Source organism: Vanessa tameamea, chromosome 10 (genome assembly GCF_037043105.1).
Source record: "Vanessa tameamea isolate UH-Manoa-2023 chromosome 10, ilVanTame1 primary haplotype, whole genome shotgun sequence".
NCBI lineage: Eukaryota > Metazoa > Arthropoda > Insecta > Lepidoptera > Nymphalidae > Vanessa > Vanessa tameamea.
In genome coordinates, this window is record NC_087318.1 from 7,006,934 (window position 1) to 7,028,350 (window position 21,417).

At 29.9% G+C, this 21,417-nt stretch overlaps 1 protein-coding gene across 14 annotated transcripts in view; it reads right to left on the reverse strand.

The window, feature by feature from the left end:
• Positions 1-18,048, reverse strand: part of LOC113401984 (disks large 1 tumor suppressor protein) — a 30,685-nt gene extending 12,637 nt beyond the window's left edge. For 3 of the 14 annotated variants that reach the window (XM_026642262.2, XM_026642490.2, XM_026642112.2), the window contains exons 1-9: positions 17,782-18,047; positions 14,952-15,083; positions 6,441-6,556; positions 4,922-5,026; positions 3,803-3,856; positions 1,922-1,951; positions 705-935; positions 376-456; positions 53-304 (exon numbers count right to left, since the gene is read on the reverse strand). In XM_026642262.2, coding sequence (XP_026498047.2) covers positions 53-304; positions 376-456; positions 705-935; positions 1,922-1,951; positions 3,803-3,856; positions 4,922-5,026; positions 6,441-6,556; positions 14,952-15,083; positions 17,782-17,800 — 1,020 coding nt within the window. In that variant the 5' untranslated portion in view covers positions 17,801-18,047. Of the gene's footprint in view, positions 1-52; positions 305-375; positions 457-704; positions 936-1,921; positions 1,952-2,384; positions 2,605-3,099; positions 3,383-3,802; positions 3,857-4,921; positions 5,027-6,440; positions 6,557-14,951; positions 15,084-17,781 lie in introns of those variants that run through there. The other 11 variants (XM_026642350.2, XM_026642192.2, XM_026643232.2 and 8 more) reach the window with 9 other exon arrangements.
• Positions 18,049-21,417: the final 3,369 nt, after the last annotated feature.

The window sequence follows — 21,417 nt, forward strand, 5'->3', positions numbered from 1 at the left end:
TTGCTACATTTAAGGATCAAGTTCACGTATCACGTGTTTCTTTTCAACTTACTGATGTATTTTTCACCATTAGCAGCTTGTCGCCGACCCTTAAACGTCCGTCCCGATGCGCGGCCCCGCCGGCCATGATCTTGGTGACGTATATGCCGTTGTCACCCGGTATGTGCTGATTGCCCAGGCCGCCTGCTATGCTGAAGCCTAACCCGGAGCCGCCTTTAACCAACTCTATCTCTACAGCCTCCTCCTTGTTTGATATTTGAGAAACATTTAATGTGTTTTCTCCCGTTTGCCGACGTCTTATTTTCTGCAACGACAACATATGCGTCAGAAATATGAATATTTTTGACTATATGATATATTATGTATGATGCTTACCAGTCTTACTGTGCTTCCTGCCTTTTTTAACGCGTCGACTGCCTCAGCATGTGATACATTCTCGACGGATGTGTCGTTAACCTGAATGAAATAGGTCTCATTTTAAAGTTCTTTAATCAAAATATACTAACATAAAATGTTGTATTGTGATTACTAACAGTTAAATGAACACATGCCTAATAATATATATCAATATATATACACATAAGTACATTTACAAGTATAGTGTATTTTGTATTCCTAATGGAAAATGCCATGGTACATGTTAATATAATTTTAATCATTTAGCAATATTAATATGATAATTGTAGTTTTATGAATAAAACTACCTGTAGTATTGCATCATTTATTTGCAACTGACTGGCCGCCGCCGCCCCACCGGGTATAAGTTTTGTGACGTAGATGAGGGGGTCGTCAGCGACGTGAGGATTGTCCGAGCCGCCGGCGATACTGAACCCGAGCCCAGCGCCGCCCGCGCGAGATAAAACCACAGTTAAGTACAAAAAGCCGTCATCGCCGACAGTGCGCTCCGAACCACCTTCTATTCCATTTATCTGCAACTTTCAACAGCATTCATTTTTAATTTGATTTACTTTTATAATAGTACAAAAATATTGATGTCATTAAATTGGCAGAAACTAATTAAGAGAGAATTACGGTTTCAAGTATATTTTTATTAATAATGTGTGAACTAAAATAAGTTTTAGAGATATGTAGATACATTTGTATTGTTTTCGTCCAATTTCTTGTAAGACAACATTTTTAGGTTTAGTTTTAATATTATATTTTATTCTGTCACTGTTGAGAAAATATTTTATAACATGTATTTTGTTATCATTGAAATATCTCAGTAATTCTGTAAAATTTAAAACCACAAGTGATAAAATTACTTATCTATTATGTAATTGTGAAGTTGAGATAGTCCAATAAGTAGGATATGGAGACCTTAGTCAAGGATTTTAAGTTCAAATCTAAGCATTTATACAAATATATGTATACAGTAGAATATTAAATGAATCGAAAAATTACTTAATTTATCCAAAGCAACTTTTCCTTCTTAAATGTATTATATATAATGCATTTAAGATATAATTGTTAAATATATTTGTTAGTTAAATAAATATTGACATATATATATGCATCTGTGTACTTATTCATGTAAAAAGGTTTTATTTAAGATCTTGTCCCAAAAATCCACATATTGATTATACAAACTAGTCTCGGTCCAAATTGGTTTACACAATTGGAGTTCTACTGTATAAAAAAACATGGAATTTTATTTTTTAATAATAATTTTACACACAAAAGGTCAATATATTAATTTAGGAAAAAAAATTTTGGTTTCCTCCTTTAATTAAAATGTTATCAACAAGGAACAAATTTTATAATAAATAATATTTTCCTACTCAATAATATAAACTATATAAACCGTAATAAGACATGTATAGAAAACAAGGAAATACTAAATAATTTAAAATAAGTTGAATTAGTATAGTGAGATGTATAATGGCAACTTATACCATAGGAATGTCATTAAAATATTTACCTGCTTCATTTCAGGTGATGAGACGTGAACCTGGAATAAAAAATGAATTACTTTGCTTAATAGCTTAGACTTCTCACAAATACTATTGTAATGATTTACACACTTAGTATATTAGTTCAACAGGTAAAAAAATAATTGGATTAGCAAGACACTTTATGTATAATTTTAATTTCTAACATATATTTTTACAAAACCTTAATATACTTAACGAATAATCTATATGGATAAAAAATGTGTTATATGGCTGCTGCATGTAATTTCTAAGAAACAAAAGGTATCTTTATAAAATTCTATATGTTATTTTCAAAATGCTAATGCTTTTAAAAGAAAATTCAACAGTCAGAATTATCATAGCTCTGTACTGCTTTTGTTACAAATATTTAAAAAAAATCTACATTGTTTTTGTAACACATACATTATTGCTCACTTGAGAACAATCTATCTTTTATGAAGTAGCACTCACCTACTCACCGTATCAAGGTTAAATAAGGAGGAGACTTTCCGAAGGAATCCATTATGAGTTTTTTTCTTCCGTCTTTCAGTCATTTTGTTAACCAAGTGTGCATAGCCCTCTGGTACTTGTTTTCGGTTCTATACTATGTACAGAGCATGCATGTTAGTTACACACTTGTGCCTGCTGTCAGCACCTTACTGGCTGCGCTCCTGCATGCACCATTCTCTACCTAGAACCCACTTCTAGCTTGCACCATAAACATTTTTATGTGTATCGCCACTTTTAACAAAACGCAACCTAGATTTACGATTGCATGTAGTCCCACAATATAAGCCGATTATCATGTTAGCTTAATTTAAAATGAAACCAGTCCTTATCTAAAGAATTATTTTCGAACCGAGCCCTTTTCAGATAGCGGATTTTATTAGAATGTATGCGTATGTAGTTAATTGGGTGTTACCAACTTGTGTTCAATGATAGGATGGTATGAATGTCAAAGCGATGAACTTTAATTAGAATGTCCGTGTTACGTTATTTAACGTGCAATATAGACGTTTGGTTTTATTTAGTAGATAGATAAATCGTTTAGCGAGTAACGTAGCGAATTGTTACAAGCAAAACTATTTCAGAAGTTTCATTAGTCTCACCAAAAGTTTGAAAACGTTCCCAAATAGTAAATTACTAAACGTTTAAAAATAGATTAGTGTATATTATATGGCCTTACTTGCGACGAATACGAAATAACAGCAGTGTGAATGTCAAAATTTTATGTGCAATATCATTTCACTTGATAATCATTTATATGAAGTTTTCTTTTAGTCGATGTATCGTTCGTAAGTCATTGGCACAATTGTGAAGTTTAACAGCACAAATCCACACAACCATGAAACGTTAGCGTACATATCGCTGAAAACTTGTACTATATTTTAGGTTATAAATAGTACTACGAAACGCGAAACACCAACTATCCGCCATTACCGACCACTTGTTGTATAGCGTTCGGGTACCTACCTTCGGAGACGTCACGTCATCAAAAAAGAAGAAAAAAAAACAAAACGGTATCGGTAAACACCTCGAGTTTCAGAGGTTTTCCGAAAGATGGCGTTACGTATTTGTTGTTTGAACGAAAACAAATAGAAATAATTTTAACAACATATCTTCAGAGTTTATTCTTACAGCCTTCACCTGACTTTTCGACTTATTAAACTAAAAGAATAATCATTATTCATAATAATTATTAATATAAAATATTTTCTTAATTATTATAAGCAGAAATAGGTATGTAGTTACATTCATAGGTAGTTGTTTTATATTTTTACTAATGGATTAATTATTATTGTTAGTTAAGTTTCATACAGTAACAGCAGCAGCCAAATAACTTCGCTTTTAAAAATAAGAAAAAAGTACAGAAATGTTTTACGATTTACCTTTTTTTCTTCTACGTCTCCTCTTGGTGATATTATGGAGGGAATCGCTCCGACCTGAAAAAATATTTTTTTCAGATATTTTAGGAACAGGGTTTTGATCGCCTTATTGATATATAATAATTATAACATTTGCAAAATTAAGTACATAAATTAAAGCCTAAACGGTGAAGATGACCTTACATTACATATATTTAATCAACATCTCTGTCATGAGCAGAGATTAATGTTGCTTGTTATTGTAACAATCATATTGCATTAATCTTTACTCATTGTAAATACCTATGTACATTATTATTTTTGTGTATTAGGATTAAATTATTATTAGCGACTCTTACATTATTCTAAAATAATTTATAAAATATAGTAATAATATATAATTTGTATAATGTTCTGCTGATCGATTTCGGCTACGGTGGCCATTATCAAGAGAAAAACTGGACATATTATAGTGCTTATGAGTTATATGGTGCGCTCTCAATTCCTTCCCTCTCATAATCCGATGGCAAGGCAAATCGAATACATATCACAATCCATGCAAGCCGTAAGAGTTCAATGGTAATACCAACGGCTTTTGGTGCTTTCCGAGGCTCATAATCAATTATATAAAATTATCGTAGTCCTTTTTTTACAAAATATTTAACTCCGGTATTAAAATAGGATTGATATAACCATTTAAGTTCCATGACGACCATATAACGCTTTCCATTCTGCTTGATCAATCTTGGTTTTGGGAGTGAAATATGTTTTTATCTAATGCAATACCCTAATAATAATTCTCAGTAGCTATGTCAGTGTTTCAAGCACCTTACACAGGGCTGGATTTAGGTCACCCAGAGATTTCTAAATCAAAACACTTTACAATACTGATATAGTATATACGTTTCTTACAAGAATTTAATCCATCTTTTTTACATTATATTTTGGTACATACGACTGCAAAAAAGTGATCAATTCACATGCAAAATACCTAATTGATAGGCTTCACCCTTTTGTTGCATCAGGGCCATCATACCTACTTCAAAATTTGGCTCTCACGTAAATGTTCTAAGCATTACCATAAATTATGAATAGTGACATATATTATTGTATTATATTAATATATTGGAATTAATGTTTTACCCTTGCTGAATCTGGTGTGTCGACATTGCGATTGTCCGATTTTCTATTGTTATCCTGTAGAAAAGCATTCGAAACTGATCTGTAATCATTATCCCCTGATAGTGCCTGAAAAAATATTTTGCATATAAAAATGTTCCAAAACATCTATGTTATTCTAATATCATACCATACGGTATATAAAAATCTCTCTAATCGAAAAGCTCATTCTTCTTTGAAGTTGGTTAAAAAGGTTTAAAGTGTTAGTAAGACTTTTTAATTAAAGTATATTTAGATTTTGATTATATCAATTCGCTTCGTCCGTCATATGTAAAAATCTTATCTTATCTTAACTAATCTATAAAAAAATAAGGCTATGTATACTTATTTTCGTAATAAAAAAATACTAAACATTGATGGACATGAAGTAGAATTTAAATACAGCTTATAGGTAAAAAATGTATACAAACTTCAAAATGCCTTACTTCGCAAAGTGTTTTTTTTTTATTCATTGAAAAGTAAAATGGAATATTTCTGTCGAATGTCGACCAATCAATTCCAGTCCAATAAATTTACTATTCATTAAATCGCTTTGCTTCAGCACGGCCAAGAATTTCGATACATCAGCATTATATCCACCATCTGTTACACCGATCAACTTAACTAATTGCTTAAGAACAGCAAAATATTTTAAAAATAAACCTTGTTAACCTATAATGTATGAGTACCTAATATATATAACACATAACTTTTTTGTTTTGTATAATTGTTTGATGAATATCGTGTAATCATATATGTAACTGTAATAAAAAAAAACACATTTGGTACAAATTTCATGACGTAGCTTGTGATTTCTATTATCTACGTACACATAATAATTGTGACAAGAAGATTTCTTACATCTGAGTAGAAACACTAGGCGGGAGACAATAATTGTAATTTATTGTATTGATGATTTGCAGTTTTACATATCAATACTCCAAAATCTACTGAATTAAATAGACATTCTAATTTCAAATATTGACTGTGGATTGTGGAACCTTACTGGTTAACATAGTATTTTAATTAAAAAAAATGGGATGTCAATTCCTTCAATCCTTGGATTTTTTTATCCATTTCGATAATGTTTTAAAGTTATCATAATATAATACTATTCAAATAACATAACTTCTACAAAGACAATTACGAAGCAATTTGGGTATTAAGGCAAAAATTAAGGCATAATTTAGTGGATGTAATACATACTACCACGAATTTTTTAGACTGTTTACTCAAACTTTAGTTATTCTATGAGTACTCTTGAAGGTACAGAGTACTCATAAAATAAATAAAGTTATAGTAACAAGTTTTTATTGAATTTCTCGAATATTGTGCTTGCGAGCGGCAATTGCAGCAAAGTTTGAATAATATATACCTATTAATAAAATATGTATCGATTACATATATATTTGGTCTAAATATAATTTTAATTGAAAATAATAAAATGTTACTAGTCAGTCGTATATACCTTTTATATTAAGGAATTGTCATAAAAAATACTTACTTCACCCCGGACACCATCAGATTCCCACTTGTTTGCTATACGAATTGTTTCAACAGTCTTCTGTTGAATAGATTTCGTATCATCGAGAAGGGTTAATTCGTAAAATTCTTGAATATCTGTAGGTAATAAAAAGTAAGTTAGTGAAAAAGTTACAAGCGAAACATTCGAAATCGAACTTTCAAACAAATCGAACTCAAACATTATCTTCTTTTATATAAATAAATCTAGATAAACTTTATAATTTAAGGTAAGCGGGATACATTAAACTAAAAAAGAAATATTTTCCAGCCTTTAACAATTTTACATTTCTACCAGAATATAGTTAACAGGAAAAATTGCATTGCAGCGTCCCAAATGTGGTATATTTTTACCGAGAATTTTAAATTCACTGGAAAACATTGCACGTGTGTACCTACCTACTGTTGTTGTAGTACATTTTTTAATATACATCCAAAAACAGGTGTGTACATATTATATCTATAAGGGCATAACGTTAAAACATATAGGTACTCTCTAGGAGAGGTTATGTGAATTGCTTTACGGTTCACAATTTTGTTTTGTTGTTAGTGTATGTAATGATTCTGTATGATATTGAAACTTATGTAGTATTCTCAAAAGCTTAAATTTATTTTAAATTTAACTATGGCTGTGTAACAATTCTATTTTATATCAAAGCAATTAACACGTGAAAATACTTCGTAGAAATTTCTTTGTCAACAAGTCGCTAGATTTATTGTGTGATCTCGCTTTCTATGACAACCTATATCGCGTGTTCTAAGTAACCGATCGATGTCAAACACAACTATAGGGGGTTTATTAATATACTTATATTAGCTTCACCAGTAACGTTGTGAGAATTTTATTTTCTTTACACTATAAGCAATTCCATACAGTAATAAAAAATGAATAAAATACATTAATATTAGGAATATAACAATCGGTGAAAATATGTCTTTAATTGTCCTTGTACCTAGAGTCTATGCCGGGGGAGGAAAATTGGTACTCTTTTAATATGCGTAATCGTAAGTGTATAAGGAAACTGAGTAAACGTCTTAGACCGTGAGTTCATATGAACACTAAAGAATCGACGAATCGATGCCGAACGTCCTAAGCCTATAAATTGTTTATTACACAATGCGCATTATTATAAGCACATCATATAGTACATATAATATAGTATATTCTTATTTTAATCGTAATCTTAATAAATAATCGAAGACTTATATTATAAATATGTAAAACATTATTTTCAAATATATAGAAATAGTTTATATGTAGGTTATGTCCTAGAAGTAGGTTAGTATATGTAAAAATGCAGAAGTAGACATTTTACGCTCAGCGAAGCGGACCGATGTTATTATACAGGGTTATTGGTAATTCGACGTATTCCCGTTAGGAGGTGATAGGGGCGATTATTTGCGATAATATAAACCCCCATATGTAAAAGTGAACCATTTTTGAGTTATCACGTTTTTTAGATTTTTTCAAAATAAGTCAAAAATGCAACTTATAATATTTATTAAAAAAAAAGTATCAATTAAAATCTACTTTTTCTTCTGATTTATAAAAATGAATAAACACTGGTAATTTGTAAATATGAAACCAATAATTATCGGTCCAAATTTAAAAATGCGAGACGGAAAAATATTTTATTTCAACTTTTTTTTTTTTTTTTTTTTCACAAAAATGCCTTAAAAACAAAAAAAAATCGTTATGAAACTTATCCTGCAGATTATTGTAAAAACATAACCGTTTCCTTAGCTCTCCAAAAATGTATAACAACTAGGATCTTATTTCAAAACAACCGAAATAAAATGACCACAAAGGACGGTGGTGGAAATTCGTATTCGAACAAAACTTAAATTCGCTCTTTGAATGTCTCGCAAATAAGTTTAATATATACCTAATCAATGCAAGATTATTCGCATTATGCATATGGGGGTTAAAATTATCGCAAATAATCGCCCCTATCACCTCCTAATGGGAATACGTCGAATTACCAATAACCCTGTATAATGTCCGAAATTTCTGTTACGGGATTGCTGTTTATATTACTATTAAACTACAAAATTATTATAAATTGAGTACCGATATTTTCACTATTTGATAAATTTTTAGGTCGATCGTGTTCTGACTGCGTTAAAATGTATGATTTCAATGATAATTATTATTGTCAACAAAAACACATATTTCTAGATCACTTTTTTTTTTTGTGGAATTAATGTTGAATTTTCTATATATATATTTCACATCCGAAAACAAGAATAATTTACCAGAAGTGACAATATCTAGATATCCTCTTTAAATAGATTTAAAACTTAATAATAGCAATGAAACACTTCTCCTTTTATTTTATTTTCATTTAGGTTAGAGCAAGCCAGGGATATAATACGGTGAATTAGGATCTTTTTAAATATAATAAACCGAAATCGTACCATGTTTCATTTATTATGTTTAGTCGATAAACATAGTCGACGCTGCGTGCCGACATAATTGTTTAGCTTATCGAATCCTATCGAATACCCTATCGTCTATGTATCAAAATTAATACGTATATTGAAGTAGCTATGTCTTAATAAAAATAAATATGGTAAAAATACGTACACCCGTTAATATGAAAGTTTTATATACTTCCAAAAAGACCAATCGCTACAAACAAGCACGAACATAAAGCGTTGGATCGATCGTGAGGCATGTTGTTTGGACTCATTCTCCTCAGCAAATAGTTAAACAAAGTTATACACAATATTTTTCATACTGCCTTAATTGAACAGTTAATATACAAATTTTAATTCATACACTCTCAAACAAATATCTAGGGATGCTCCCAACAAAGATAGCATTAAGCAACATTTTTAGGTTAACCATAAATATAATGATGTCTTTACTAATATTAGAAATTAAAAAGTAAATGCCTGTTTGTTACCTCTTGCCGAATAAACCACTGAACCAATCTTAATGAAATTTGAAATTGAGGTCACCTGGCGCCTGTATAAGGACATAGCCATAATGACGTTATATAAAGAAATATTTTTATTAGGAACTAGAGAATATAGAATATCTCGAAATTCTTTCTAGTCAATGGGGTCATAGTTGATAATTCTGCATCATCATGGACAGAGCTTTCGGTATGTGCAATGTATCTTTGGGCATATTGTACGTATGTACGTAAGTATAGAGTATAGAGGGAAGTTGTATTGATAGTTGACAGCTACCTCTTAAAGCATATTATATTAAATCTATTTTAAGAATTTAAAAATATGTAAAATCGAAGGACATATAAAACCGCATATTAGACGGATAGTGACTTTCTATTGCTTAGACTTATAGGACGGAGTGTGGGTTCGAGGAGAATGCTAGTGGTGTATGCACTATGTACCATAGATCTATCATTGCTTGTAGTTATAGAGTCAGATATGGTCTTCTTTGCTCCGTGACTTTCCCAAATGTCGCTATAAATATCTACTATAAATAGTATCTCCCTTTCAAGGTTCATCGAATAATTGAACCCTACAAAAGATGGCGGGTTAGATACCTATCCCTTTTTATATATTTTAACTAAATGGTTAAAATGCGTTAGGCTTTATATGGGTCATGAGGCTAGTATCATTCTCTTTCCTCAAAAGTATTGATTATAAAATTTTTGATTTCATTTATCTTTACTCAAATATACTATAATATACAATAGTATATATAATATAATAATAATAAATATAATAGTAATAATACTAGACATAAGTAAAAAAATACTAATTTTAAACCCTATTCTAATCTAAGAATGAATATGGAACTATCATATTTTAATATTTTATAGTATTTAGTCGAAAAAACAATTTGTCGAAATGACAAAAAAACTGAAGTAAATGTATACTATAAAATAAAGGTAATTTGTATATAAATAAACATATATGTGTATTTATATATACTTATGTTAAAAAATAGAATAAAGTTATAACAATATTATGTTTTTGATTAAATAATTATCAGAAATTTAAAACTTTTAAACATTTTCTGTATACATTGGCGGATGCCATTTTATTAGCCAGCAGTATCGACGTTTAATTTTACACTCAAAGACAATACTGATCTCTCAACGCAGTTATTTTATAATCAAAAACATTCCTGTCTGTGAATCAAACAAATGACACAGAATGAATAACCACGAAAACCAGTGGTACACCATTATTCAAGGCCGTAATAGGGTAATAATATCCACTCTCTAATCAAAATCCAAAAAATATTTCTTATTCTCCAAAAATACTTCATAGATAATAACTATTTGGTGGTTTGGAGTTGGCAGTGAGCCTGTAAATTTACAGGTAGGTACCTACAAATTATGTCACTTAAAACGAATGATCAACGAATTTATTGTATAAGTATATTTCTTAAATTACAATCGGTGGTAGATAATATAAATTAATATTGGTAATGTAGGGTTAGTATCACTTTTAAATGGTACTTATTTAAAGTTAAGAGCCCAGATTTTTATTAACATCCGATGTTTATTAACTTGCATTTATAGAATAAAATAACAAAAATAAATTATTAGTATGTAGATCAATAAATAGACAAGTAATTTTTGGTAAAAATGTAAATGTGTAATGATGACGTCCGACAGAGAAGTATGGGAGAAGAAGACATGCTGCGCCGACCCCAAGTAAAATTGGGATAAGGGCAGGAGGATGATGTAATATTAGCAATTTAATAAAAATATTGTTGGTCATTTGTAAATTCAGAAAATGTTGTATGATTATCCCGGAGTTTCGCTACAACAAAGTACACAGTTACATAGTTAACGTTCCATTTATCGCCTGAATGGTTACGTTATTTAAAATTTCAATTAAAATCGTTTCAACAGGTCTAGCTGCACAGCTTCGTCAGCACGCTGATAGTGAAGTAGTGTTGGAGATAGGCTACGAGTTTGAGTTATGACCTATATCTTTATAAGTAGGTCAAACTGAGTATATTAACGATTACACGGTTTGCGAACATGAATTTTAAGTTTTTGTTAAACAGTTTAAGGATTTTTTACAAAATGTATTGTTCTTTCAATTTTAGTTATTAAAAGTCTAGCTATGCTAGTCTTACTTAACAATTTAAAAAAAACAAGAAAAGAAAGATCAAAGGCATAATCTATTTAGTCGAAAATTAAATAAATAAATTCAAACTCTAATAAAGATCGAGATTCCCATTCATGTAAGTACAGAGTGTTCATTTGTTTAATTTATTTTTTAATTCATATCGTACACGACGTTTTAGGAAGATATCAAGGTCTACAAGTATTGTAGCAATCAGGTGGAATAACTTAATAACTTCAAATCAATTAGGTGATCACCTAATTCATATAGAAATATTAAACACACCTCAGGGAGAAATTAAGAAAGTCAGAATAAAGAAAGGCAAAGAAAGTGTACGTAATTCCTTCGTGTCATTTTATAAACGTATTTGTAAAGTTTTATATAAATCTGAACTAAGCTTTTCACATAGACCCTTAAGATACAGTTGCCAGCAATTATATTTTAGTTAAATATATTTAAAGCTTGGTTCTTTTAATTAACATTTCATAAAATATTTAATAGTTTAGCTATTTGGTAAACTGCTAGTTTTCACTGTAGTGTGCATATTTCTTATATAATATAGTCATGCGTATGGGTTACCTGATGATAAGTGATATTAAGCATTCCTTTAATCGCCTTATGTCCCTTGTGGTTGTATTATACATAATATATTATATTATATACTGGCTTATTTACCCTTCAAATCAGATCATAACAAAACTATCTGATTAATACCTACTTATTATATACCTTGTACCTACCCAAACAGGCTTGCATAAAACCCTACCAAGTAATATTTATAATTCTTCAGAAAGATACAATCAATAACAATGCAATTTACTAATGTTTGTTTACAAATTAATGTAATTATGGATACTTTTATAATAAAACCCGCGTTGAGAACGCGAGCTTTGCCAATTTTCTTTTTGTAAAGATTTTACATAAGTACTATCAACTAACACTAACAGACCTATTTACGGCAGATAACAACCTGCCTACGAAGTTGCTAGACGAAAAATGATGACGTTTGACGGGGTGTTTGTGAACATAAATGTGTGAGAATTAGTAGTAAAAATCTATATACAAAATTGTAGTTGCCGTATTTGAACTTGCGACTGTCGTTTAGGTTCTATTGGTTTTATCCATTGAGCCATTACGGCTCTTATTGCATAGTAGTGGAAAATGTGTATTAACGATGGTAGCATCGATTATCATAATATTATTGTTTCTATGAGCTAATTCATTTAACTTAACAAAAACACTAGTAGAAGGTCGTGACTATAGAAGAACAATTAATTCATGTTGATAATGTTCATGTGACCTAGAAGCTAAAACACTAGCTAGATATGAAATTTAGTAAATTACAATAAGACAAGAGTATATATAATGTAATTTAGATATAAAAAATGAATGATTGCAACTAAGTGTAAGTCTTGTTGCGCACAAGCAACTTAACAAGGTTAATCCAATATAAGTACCAACCTTATTGTACTACACTTATATTATTATCTCAATGCGTATGGCATATCTTATAATTTAGTGAATATTTAACGATAATTTAAATTTAAAAAATATCCTGTTATGTGATATATTTTTTTAATTCAGCAACTTCAAGAGTTTATTAACGAAGGACCACTCCAAATTAATATTAGGTATATTGTCTGCCGCTCGCGATTACGCTACGTGTGATGTCGATTCTGAGAAGCCAACGTACATATAAACTAACTTGTGCATTAAGAATATTGATTGTAGCTTAAGTAAATGTTAAGATAGCTTAACAGAGTTTTATCCTTATTTGAAATGAAATTATGGTCTTCAAACTTTTTCATAATTATGCTCAAGGATCCAAACGAATTAAAACAATATTAAAATTAGTGAAAGAATAACAAAATCCAACCTGTCTCTCGATGGTTTTTCTAAGGTGAGCACCTTTACCGTAATGATAGCAGTTTTATATTTAATTCCAACAAATATTGAAAATAGTTTTAATATGACACAATAATATTAACATCGATTTCAACATTCAACATCGTTACAAATGTTAAATAGCATTTCAAATTAATTATAATATTAATAAAAAAAACTTTTGTGACATGTGGTCATTCCGTGATATGGAGAATGTGGAACCGAATTCATTATGCATCAGAATATGTCGACAGGTGCAGAATTCCTTACATTGTTTATCTTCGAGTACGAGATGAGATATATGCACTATCAGCACTTAAAAAATGAATAGTTCGTAAGTATTAGGATTAGTAACCGTTAATTTTAGTATAAATTACAACTTCAGTACCATTAGCTCAATTTATTTTTTTATTATCGTCGAATTTATACTAACAGCTCTATAATATCTACTTATCTACAACTATTATTTTACGTAATAACATAACAGAATCTTACATAGATAAAATATATTTCTGGCGATTTTATTTTTAAATAAAAGTAATCGATTCAACAGCCATTTTTAGATGCAGGTAAAGGCCAATTTTGGGGATCGAATACGACCATTTCTATCATGTGTACTCTCACTCAACCTGTATGGTAGCGGAATCCACTACCAAAGAGCTTTCCCAAGGCGTCTGGCAGACAATTTTCCAGACGGCAGAATTTGTCTGCCAAATGTTTTTATTCCTGCAGTTTACATAATTATTGCGTCAACACCAAACGAATGAGATATGCGCGATGGTGATGTAGTAACGCACTTGACACTAATGATTGGGTATTTAAATAGAAAAAAAATGAGAACATAACAAAATATTGACTAATTAAAAACATTAAACAATAATCATTTAATGGTGGATACTATAATTAACGTTCGTGGTGCTCATTACAACTGTCTAAATATACTACGGAAAACAATGGCAGTGTCGTGGTCGGTCTCAAGACCGATATTGACGTGAGTTGCGGTCACGCGCCTGCTAATATATATTTATAGCGGCCTAGTAACACGACAATACTATTTAGTTCAAGATTATAACACTATTTCGGTTTATTAATATTGTTGCTTGATATCGTGCCATTAGGAGCGTGATTCGGTTATTTAACGTTTGATTGTATTGATATCAAAAGACAGACACTTTGGAAACATAAGGGTATATATATTTTTTCTTGACTTATATTCATAAATAATATAAATTAATTGTTTAAAAAATTTAAATTTCCCTAGTGCAATCCGCTGCTAAAACAGCTGCCAAATTAACGATACTTGATATTTTATTTAAGGATTATATTTGTAACAATAACACCTAGTACTCCCAACGTTGGAACTTAATTTATTCAAAGTAAGTAATTTATACCAGATAATAATTTGCATTTTACAAACAACGACCAAGAGATATGCCTAAAGTAACTTTATATTTTATTTACGTTAAGTTACAACAATAAAAAATATATATTTTGTGAAAACTCAAATTACAAAATGGACTATTAAATTTTAATATACCTATTCACTTACCTAGAAGAGCTTGAAAAAGGCGTGATTTAAAAATTCTGATAACTCTTTCGATCGCGAGACGAAGCTGGCGGTCCTGCGGCTTAATTAATTTGCTGTGATAGTCTTCCAGCAGTTCTAATGCTCGGTGGGCCTCTGGAATAAATATACAAATGTGTTATTCGGTCTGAGTAAGATTATATCATAATGTTATTTAATACGGGTATTATATGTATATATAATATTTTATATACTTGTGTATCATAAAACAAAAACAAAAAAAATAAAAATCTTCTTGTATTGTTATTTTCTTCAAGGACAAAAAACAAAATGTTTATGTAACAATGTTTATGAGCTTTAAAACTATAAACGAAGGTTATAAATATATCGATGAATGTCTGAGTATTATTGATTGAAACGAATATGTTCCTTCTACCTTCTACCTAAAGTTTACAAAAATATTCGATAGTACTGGTACAGATAACAAGAGATTTTTAATAAATAAAATATATGTTATTTATTAAAAATCTCTTGTTATCTGTAATATAAATTAGTGCAATCAGACTTATAGATTAAAGTTATTTTTACTTTTATTTAAGCTATCATTAATCAATAACATACATTTAACTATTTGTATGCAAACTACGTAGTTAATTTATTTGAATATTATAATGATAAATGTTGGTAAATCTAAGTACGGGCTTACCTTAAGGGCTAAGGTTAATAAAGACTATAATATTACTGTGTATTTTTCAAAAATAGCTAATTCGGGTTAATAATTAAACTTCGATTGGCGTAGCCAATGAGGCCAGTGTACGCACATGGTTTTTTTAAGTTGTTTATATTAATAGTTTTAAAATAATCGTTAATGTAGACGTGACGTAAGACGTGGTTATTTTTTCGAGTAATGTTGTCGTAGGTAAATATGCTGACTACGCCAAACTTGACTCAAAACTTGACTAGAGATATAAATCTTTGGAGCAGTCAGGTCAACTATTCAGGTTATAACGAAATTGTTAAATATTACTCTATACAGTTATTCCAATACCATTGTTTTATAATTTAATATTTTTTATTTCATTTAAATATACCTAGACAAGGCATATTTAATCAGTCAGTTAATATAATCAAGTAGTTATGTAGTTACAAGTTAAAGTTTAAGTTAAATATTATATTTCAAAAAAATGGTACAAGTCTATATAACATACATAAGTAGAACTATTTTTTATAATAATAATAAACAAATAATTATTGGTAAATACTGGAGTGAACACCAAAAGCTTAGTGCCTACGGCGCAATTCAATAGGGTTATAGGACCGATTATTTATTTGAAATTATTTAATAATATATTTTTTGTTACACATACCAGAAATATATAAAAAATATCGCTTTTAACTTTTTTATCGATGAGATACAATTATGTATGTATGTTGACTAAGTAAGAGAGACAAATATACTTTTACTATACTATTTATAATTAAGAGGATTACAAAACTATAAGACAATAAAGGGTAAAACTCCACTGAGTTTTTATAGAATATATATACCCTTTATGTTAATGCAGTGGCATTGAATATTTCACAAATATCGCGCTGGTTGTTATGATATTACCGATACGCAATAATCACAGTCAATATTTAATTTATGAATTATTGACACTACGGACATAAATAAGTCTACACAAATGTAAATTAAACAAGGTTACTGTACAAATAATGATCGCGTGGAACGGTGACAGCAGTATTTTCCTATTGGAATCGCTTTTCCGATTCTCTGGCTAAAAATTTCCACATTTGACGGTGTGTTTTGCCTTTAAATATATTAAAAAAATGTTTTTGCACTACTACAAATTACAAATATGTAATTTGTAATTAGAATATTTGCGCAGTTTGTACAGTTCAGTTTTTTTACTGCATCTTTGACCCTTAACATTGTTTTCTTGACAAGAGACAGGACCTGTGTCATCGCATGAAGCGTCCCATTATATAATTGTAGTGCCTGTATACTTATTGAACCATTGATTCACCCAACTGTCGCCAAATATCACAGTATGCGGTGAAATATGTATATGACTGTATTTAAACCCGTGATTGTAAAAGGCATACGAAAATGTTATGACTATTAGCTTACCTGAAATTCCTATATCACTGTTCTTATTCAATATAATAAACATAAACGATTTAAATTATTAATATCTTTTTTTATTTACTGGTTTATTAGAAAAAAAAAAACATTTATATCTTAAATTCTATCGTAGGTAATAGCCTGGATATTTTCATTTGCGACATATAGTGGTGGAATTTTTGGCCGGTGATTTGGAGGCAGCTAAATAATGAATACGTTTTATATTCATTTTATATCCCATGCTGGGCAAAGACCAACCGTTTTTCTTAAGGAAATATTAGATAATTCTTAACCTTAATAAGTATCTTGAGTACACTATTAATGGCATCACTATTAACTAGTCGCAATGGTATATTCATGAGCTGGTAAACTTGCTGGTCAGTTAAATTGACTAATTTATATTTTGTTAATGAGATATTTTCCATGCGGTTAAATTTATTAAGATAGTTGTGAATGTGTATGAATATAGTATATACCTCTCAACAGAGGTTCTTAAGCACAGGACGTAGCCAGTATTTCACTGTTCTTAAAATTTAATAATATATAAGATTTAATTTGAAATATATATAATTAATAGAAGCTCAAAACATTATAATATGGCAACACCGTTGATGCAAAACAACATAGGGGTGTTATAGCACAAATCCATTACGTTCCAGCCCCTTGCATAATCTTTTGTCAAAAATAACGTAGTACATCTAACTAAAACTTTACGTTGGTAATATTCACCTTGCTTACGAACTGGCATCACGGTACCGCCCCCTAACGTAATTTGTAACACTTATTATTTTCTAAAGAAATAAAACAATAAACTGTTTCACGAACATTGAGTAACAAAAAATAATCATTTCACAATATTAATCACATTTAAATACATTTTTACACGGCACGTATAGAAACACAATAATAACATTAAGATTATAAAGACAATGTTATAAAATGATACGCGGTGGTGATTCCGCTTATAAGGGCCGTCGACTACTGTGCTTATAGGATTGGTCGATTTCAGCTGTGACGTCAGAGGGTGGAATCATAGACAATGTAAATTCGCGAGGGTGAAAAATGTTAGGGGTTGCAAACATTCGTAAGTAAATTTCTTTTATGTCTTTAAAGTGAACGCAGACACAATATAATTATTAGTATTTTATTAAAAACTAATACCTAAATGTTATATGATGATAATGTTTAAGATGAAATAAATATGAAAAGCATAGAAATAGGTAATGTTAGTTTTATGTTCTAGAAATAAAAAAAAACATACGTAACAAAACCACATAACATTTAACATAGTTATAAATTTGATGTTACCAAGAATATTACTTTTGAACAATATTATATAGGTACTTGATTTATGTAGTAGTAATCAAAATGGTTTACAAATTAAATCCATCGCAATGATTGTTTTTATGTTTCCTAATTTAAATCGTTTAGTTTTTCTAACATACATACTGCATCAGCTATAGATACTGTTAGGTATACTATGGTATACGTAGACGTGTATACAGTTTTTTTTTGAGTAATCTTTTAATATAGTGCTAACGTTTATACAGCAATGTTTGTCCTTTGCTTGTATCTAACTCGTAGCTTTCGCGTCAAGGTTAATGCAATATAAGATACAAAGGATAAATCCTATGTATCTTATATTGCATTATCTAATCTACGCCATTTCTTTACCGTAGAGCCTCTACGAAAAGTCACCTAATCAGGGTTTACAATCGCATTTCTTGTTATATATAATTTGATAGGGTTGATTATTTACGATAATTTTAAGCCCCTATGCATCATGCAAAAGTAAACCATTTTTGAGTTATCACGTTTTTTAGATTTTTACAAAATTTATTTAAAAAAAGTATCAATTAAAATGTATTTTTTTCTGCTGATTTATAAAAACGAATAAACACCGGTTATTTGTCAATATTAAAACAATAATTATCGGTTCAAATTTAAAAATGTATAACAACTAGGAACTTATTTCAAAACAAACGAAATAAAATAACCACAAAGGGCGCTGGTGGAAATTCGTAATTGAACATGAACGAATTCGGACTAAAGTTCGCTCCTTAAAATTCACACATAATTAATAATTAAAAAATACCCAATGTAATTAAAACTAAAATATAAATTTAAAATAAAATTTAGAAATAGAAACAGTTCAATAGCTAAGTTATAAGTAAGACATTTTGGAATTCAGCCTAATTAAAGTTCTTGCTCGAAGTGACTTCCCCTATTACGCCCGCATTATTTTCCTAAGTTGTGACTCAACTACAGATTTAGTCAAATTATTCCGCTTCATATTTGATGCGCTATTTAATTCTTATTTTGGGGTCTTCCGCAGATGGTACAGGCCAGACGTCGTACACTAGGGATTTCATGTGACCCCGGACATAGAACTCAACCGGCGTTTAGTCCGAACTTCTACCAAGCCACGGAATGGGTACTCTACTCGAATTAGAAAAATATGCTGTACATCTGTCTTTCTGGTGTATAATATTTTTTCTCGTAATCTTCTTTCTGTAAATAATTCTTCGAGAAGGATAGGATTTTTGTGCACTTTCTCACTCCTATCATGTTCATTGTGGTAATTAGTAATCCCATCTTGATCGATTTTGAATTCAAATTTTCAAACAAGACGCGACTCCTAAATTAAAGCTTAATACGGTAGGCACGAATCTACAAAAAATTACTCTCCTTTCAGGGTCCTCTTCGTGAATAATTTGCGCAGGAGTATAATGGTAACAATGGAATCCTGCATTGTGCACTGTAGACCATGCTGTGTGTGCTGTGCACTGTTATAGAGAGTCGTGGGACGAAAGTATTTATCTAGGATAATTTGACTAATTATTCCCTCAATTTCAATATCTATCTACCTCATCTCATTATGAGATGAGGTAGATAGATATTGGGTGTACATATGAATTATAAATCCTTAAATAATTACAAATATGAATTAAAAATAGTTCTTGTATAAATCTTGACCGCGTGGAATGATAGCAAGAATGCTAGCAGCATTTCCTTGTTGAATCGCACTCCAAGTGTATGACAACAAATTGGACAAAAAAAATTGACATAAGACACGAATATTTGGACCGTTAGTGACATTATTATTATTGATAGATATTGGGTGTTAGGAATATATCAAATTAGTAAAAAGTAGTAAAATTGTCCATGTCTAAATCTAATTGTCTTTGTTTAGTTTGAGGAGTAATAGCCTATTCCAATGGAAGCAGGAAAAAAGATAAACAAACCACAGATTCACGTATTTCATGCGATAAGGTAATAACTCAGCTAAATTATGCACTACTTGGAGTTAATGATTAAAATATCTTTATTTATAATACAACACAATTAATTACACTTAACTACTTATTTTCACTTTAATTTTATTTCCAAAATTCAGATAACAGTTTCGTCGACGTTCAAAACGCCATTTTATCGCAAATCTTTAGTGAATATCACATACATAGTTTACAACCAAGTGATTCTGTGATCACCATAGACCCGACCAATCAGAAGTTTTGTGTCACGTAACAAACGTTTAAAAAATTCACTTTTATTTACGGATTTTTAAATAAATAAATAATTATTTTCAATACGTTAATAAATAATAATATACGTTAATAAATAAGCATTTTTAAACTCGTAATATATACAGGTAACAGTAATTGACACTATTTTTCGCATTGTTATTATTACTTTAACTTCAATAACATCGGAATTTCATACAAACTACCATCCCCTGTTTTAACCCCAAAAAGGGATTGATTTCTAAAAATACATTATTAATACACCTTCACACCAGCTATAGAGCATACGTTTTGAATTTAAAGTTTCTTCCTCCAAAACATGGAACTTTCATACAAACATCCAACCCCCGTTTTACCCCTTAGGAGTGGAATTTCGTAAAATTCGTTCTTAGCGGACGTCTACATTCTATAAGGAACCTACCTACCAAATTTTAAGTTTCTATCTCTTATAGTTTTTGAGATTTCGTGATTAATCAGTGAGTGGTATTTCGGTTTTATATACAGGTTTATTGGTAATTCGACGTATTCCTGTTCGTATATCTCAAAAATGGTTCACTTTTGCATAATGCATATGGGGGTTAAAATTTTCGCAAATAGTCACCCCTACCACCTCCTAACGGGAATACGTCGAATTACCAATAATCCTGTATATAGAAGAAGATTTACTATGCTTTTATATTTTAACGCTATGAGTATGGAGGACTCTGTAATAATAATTAGTATATATTGTAACTTTCTAGCTTAGATAATATATTCAATTGTACGATTATTTCAAGTTAATCTTGAGATTTTTATTTTTTAAATAATATAAATAACTTCATAGTATAAAAACTGGTTTTCA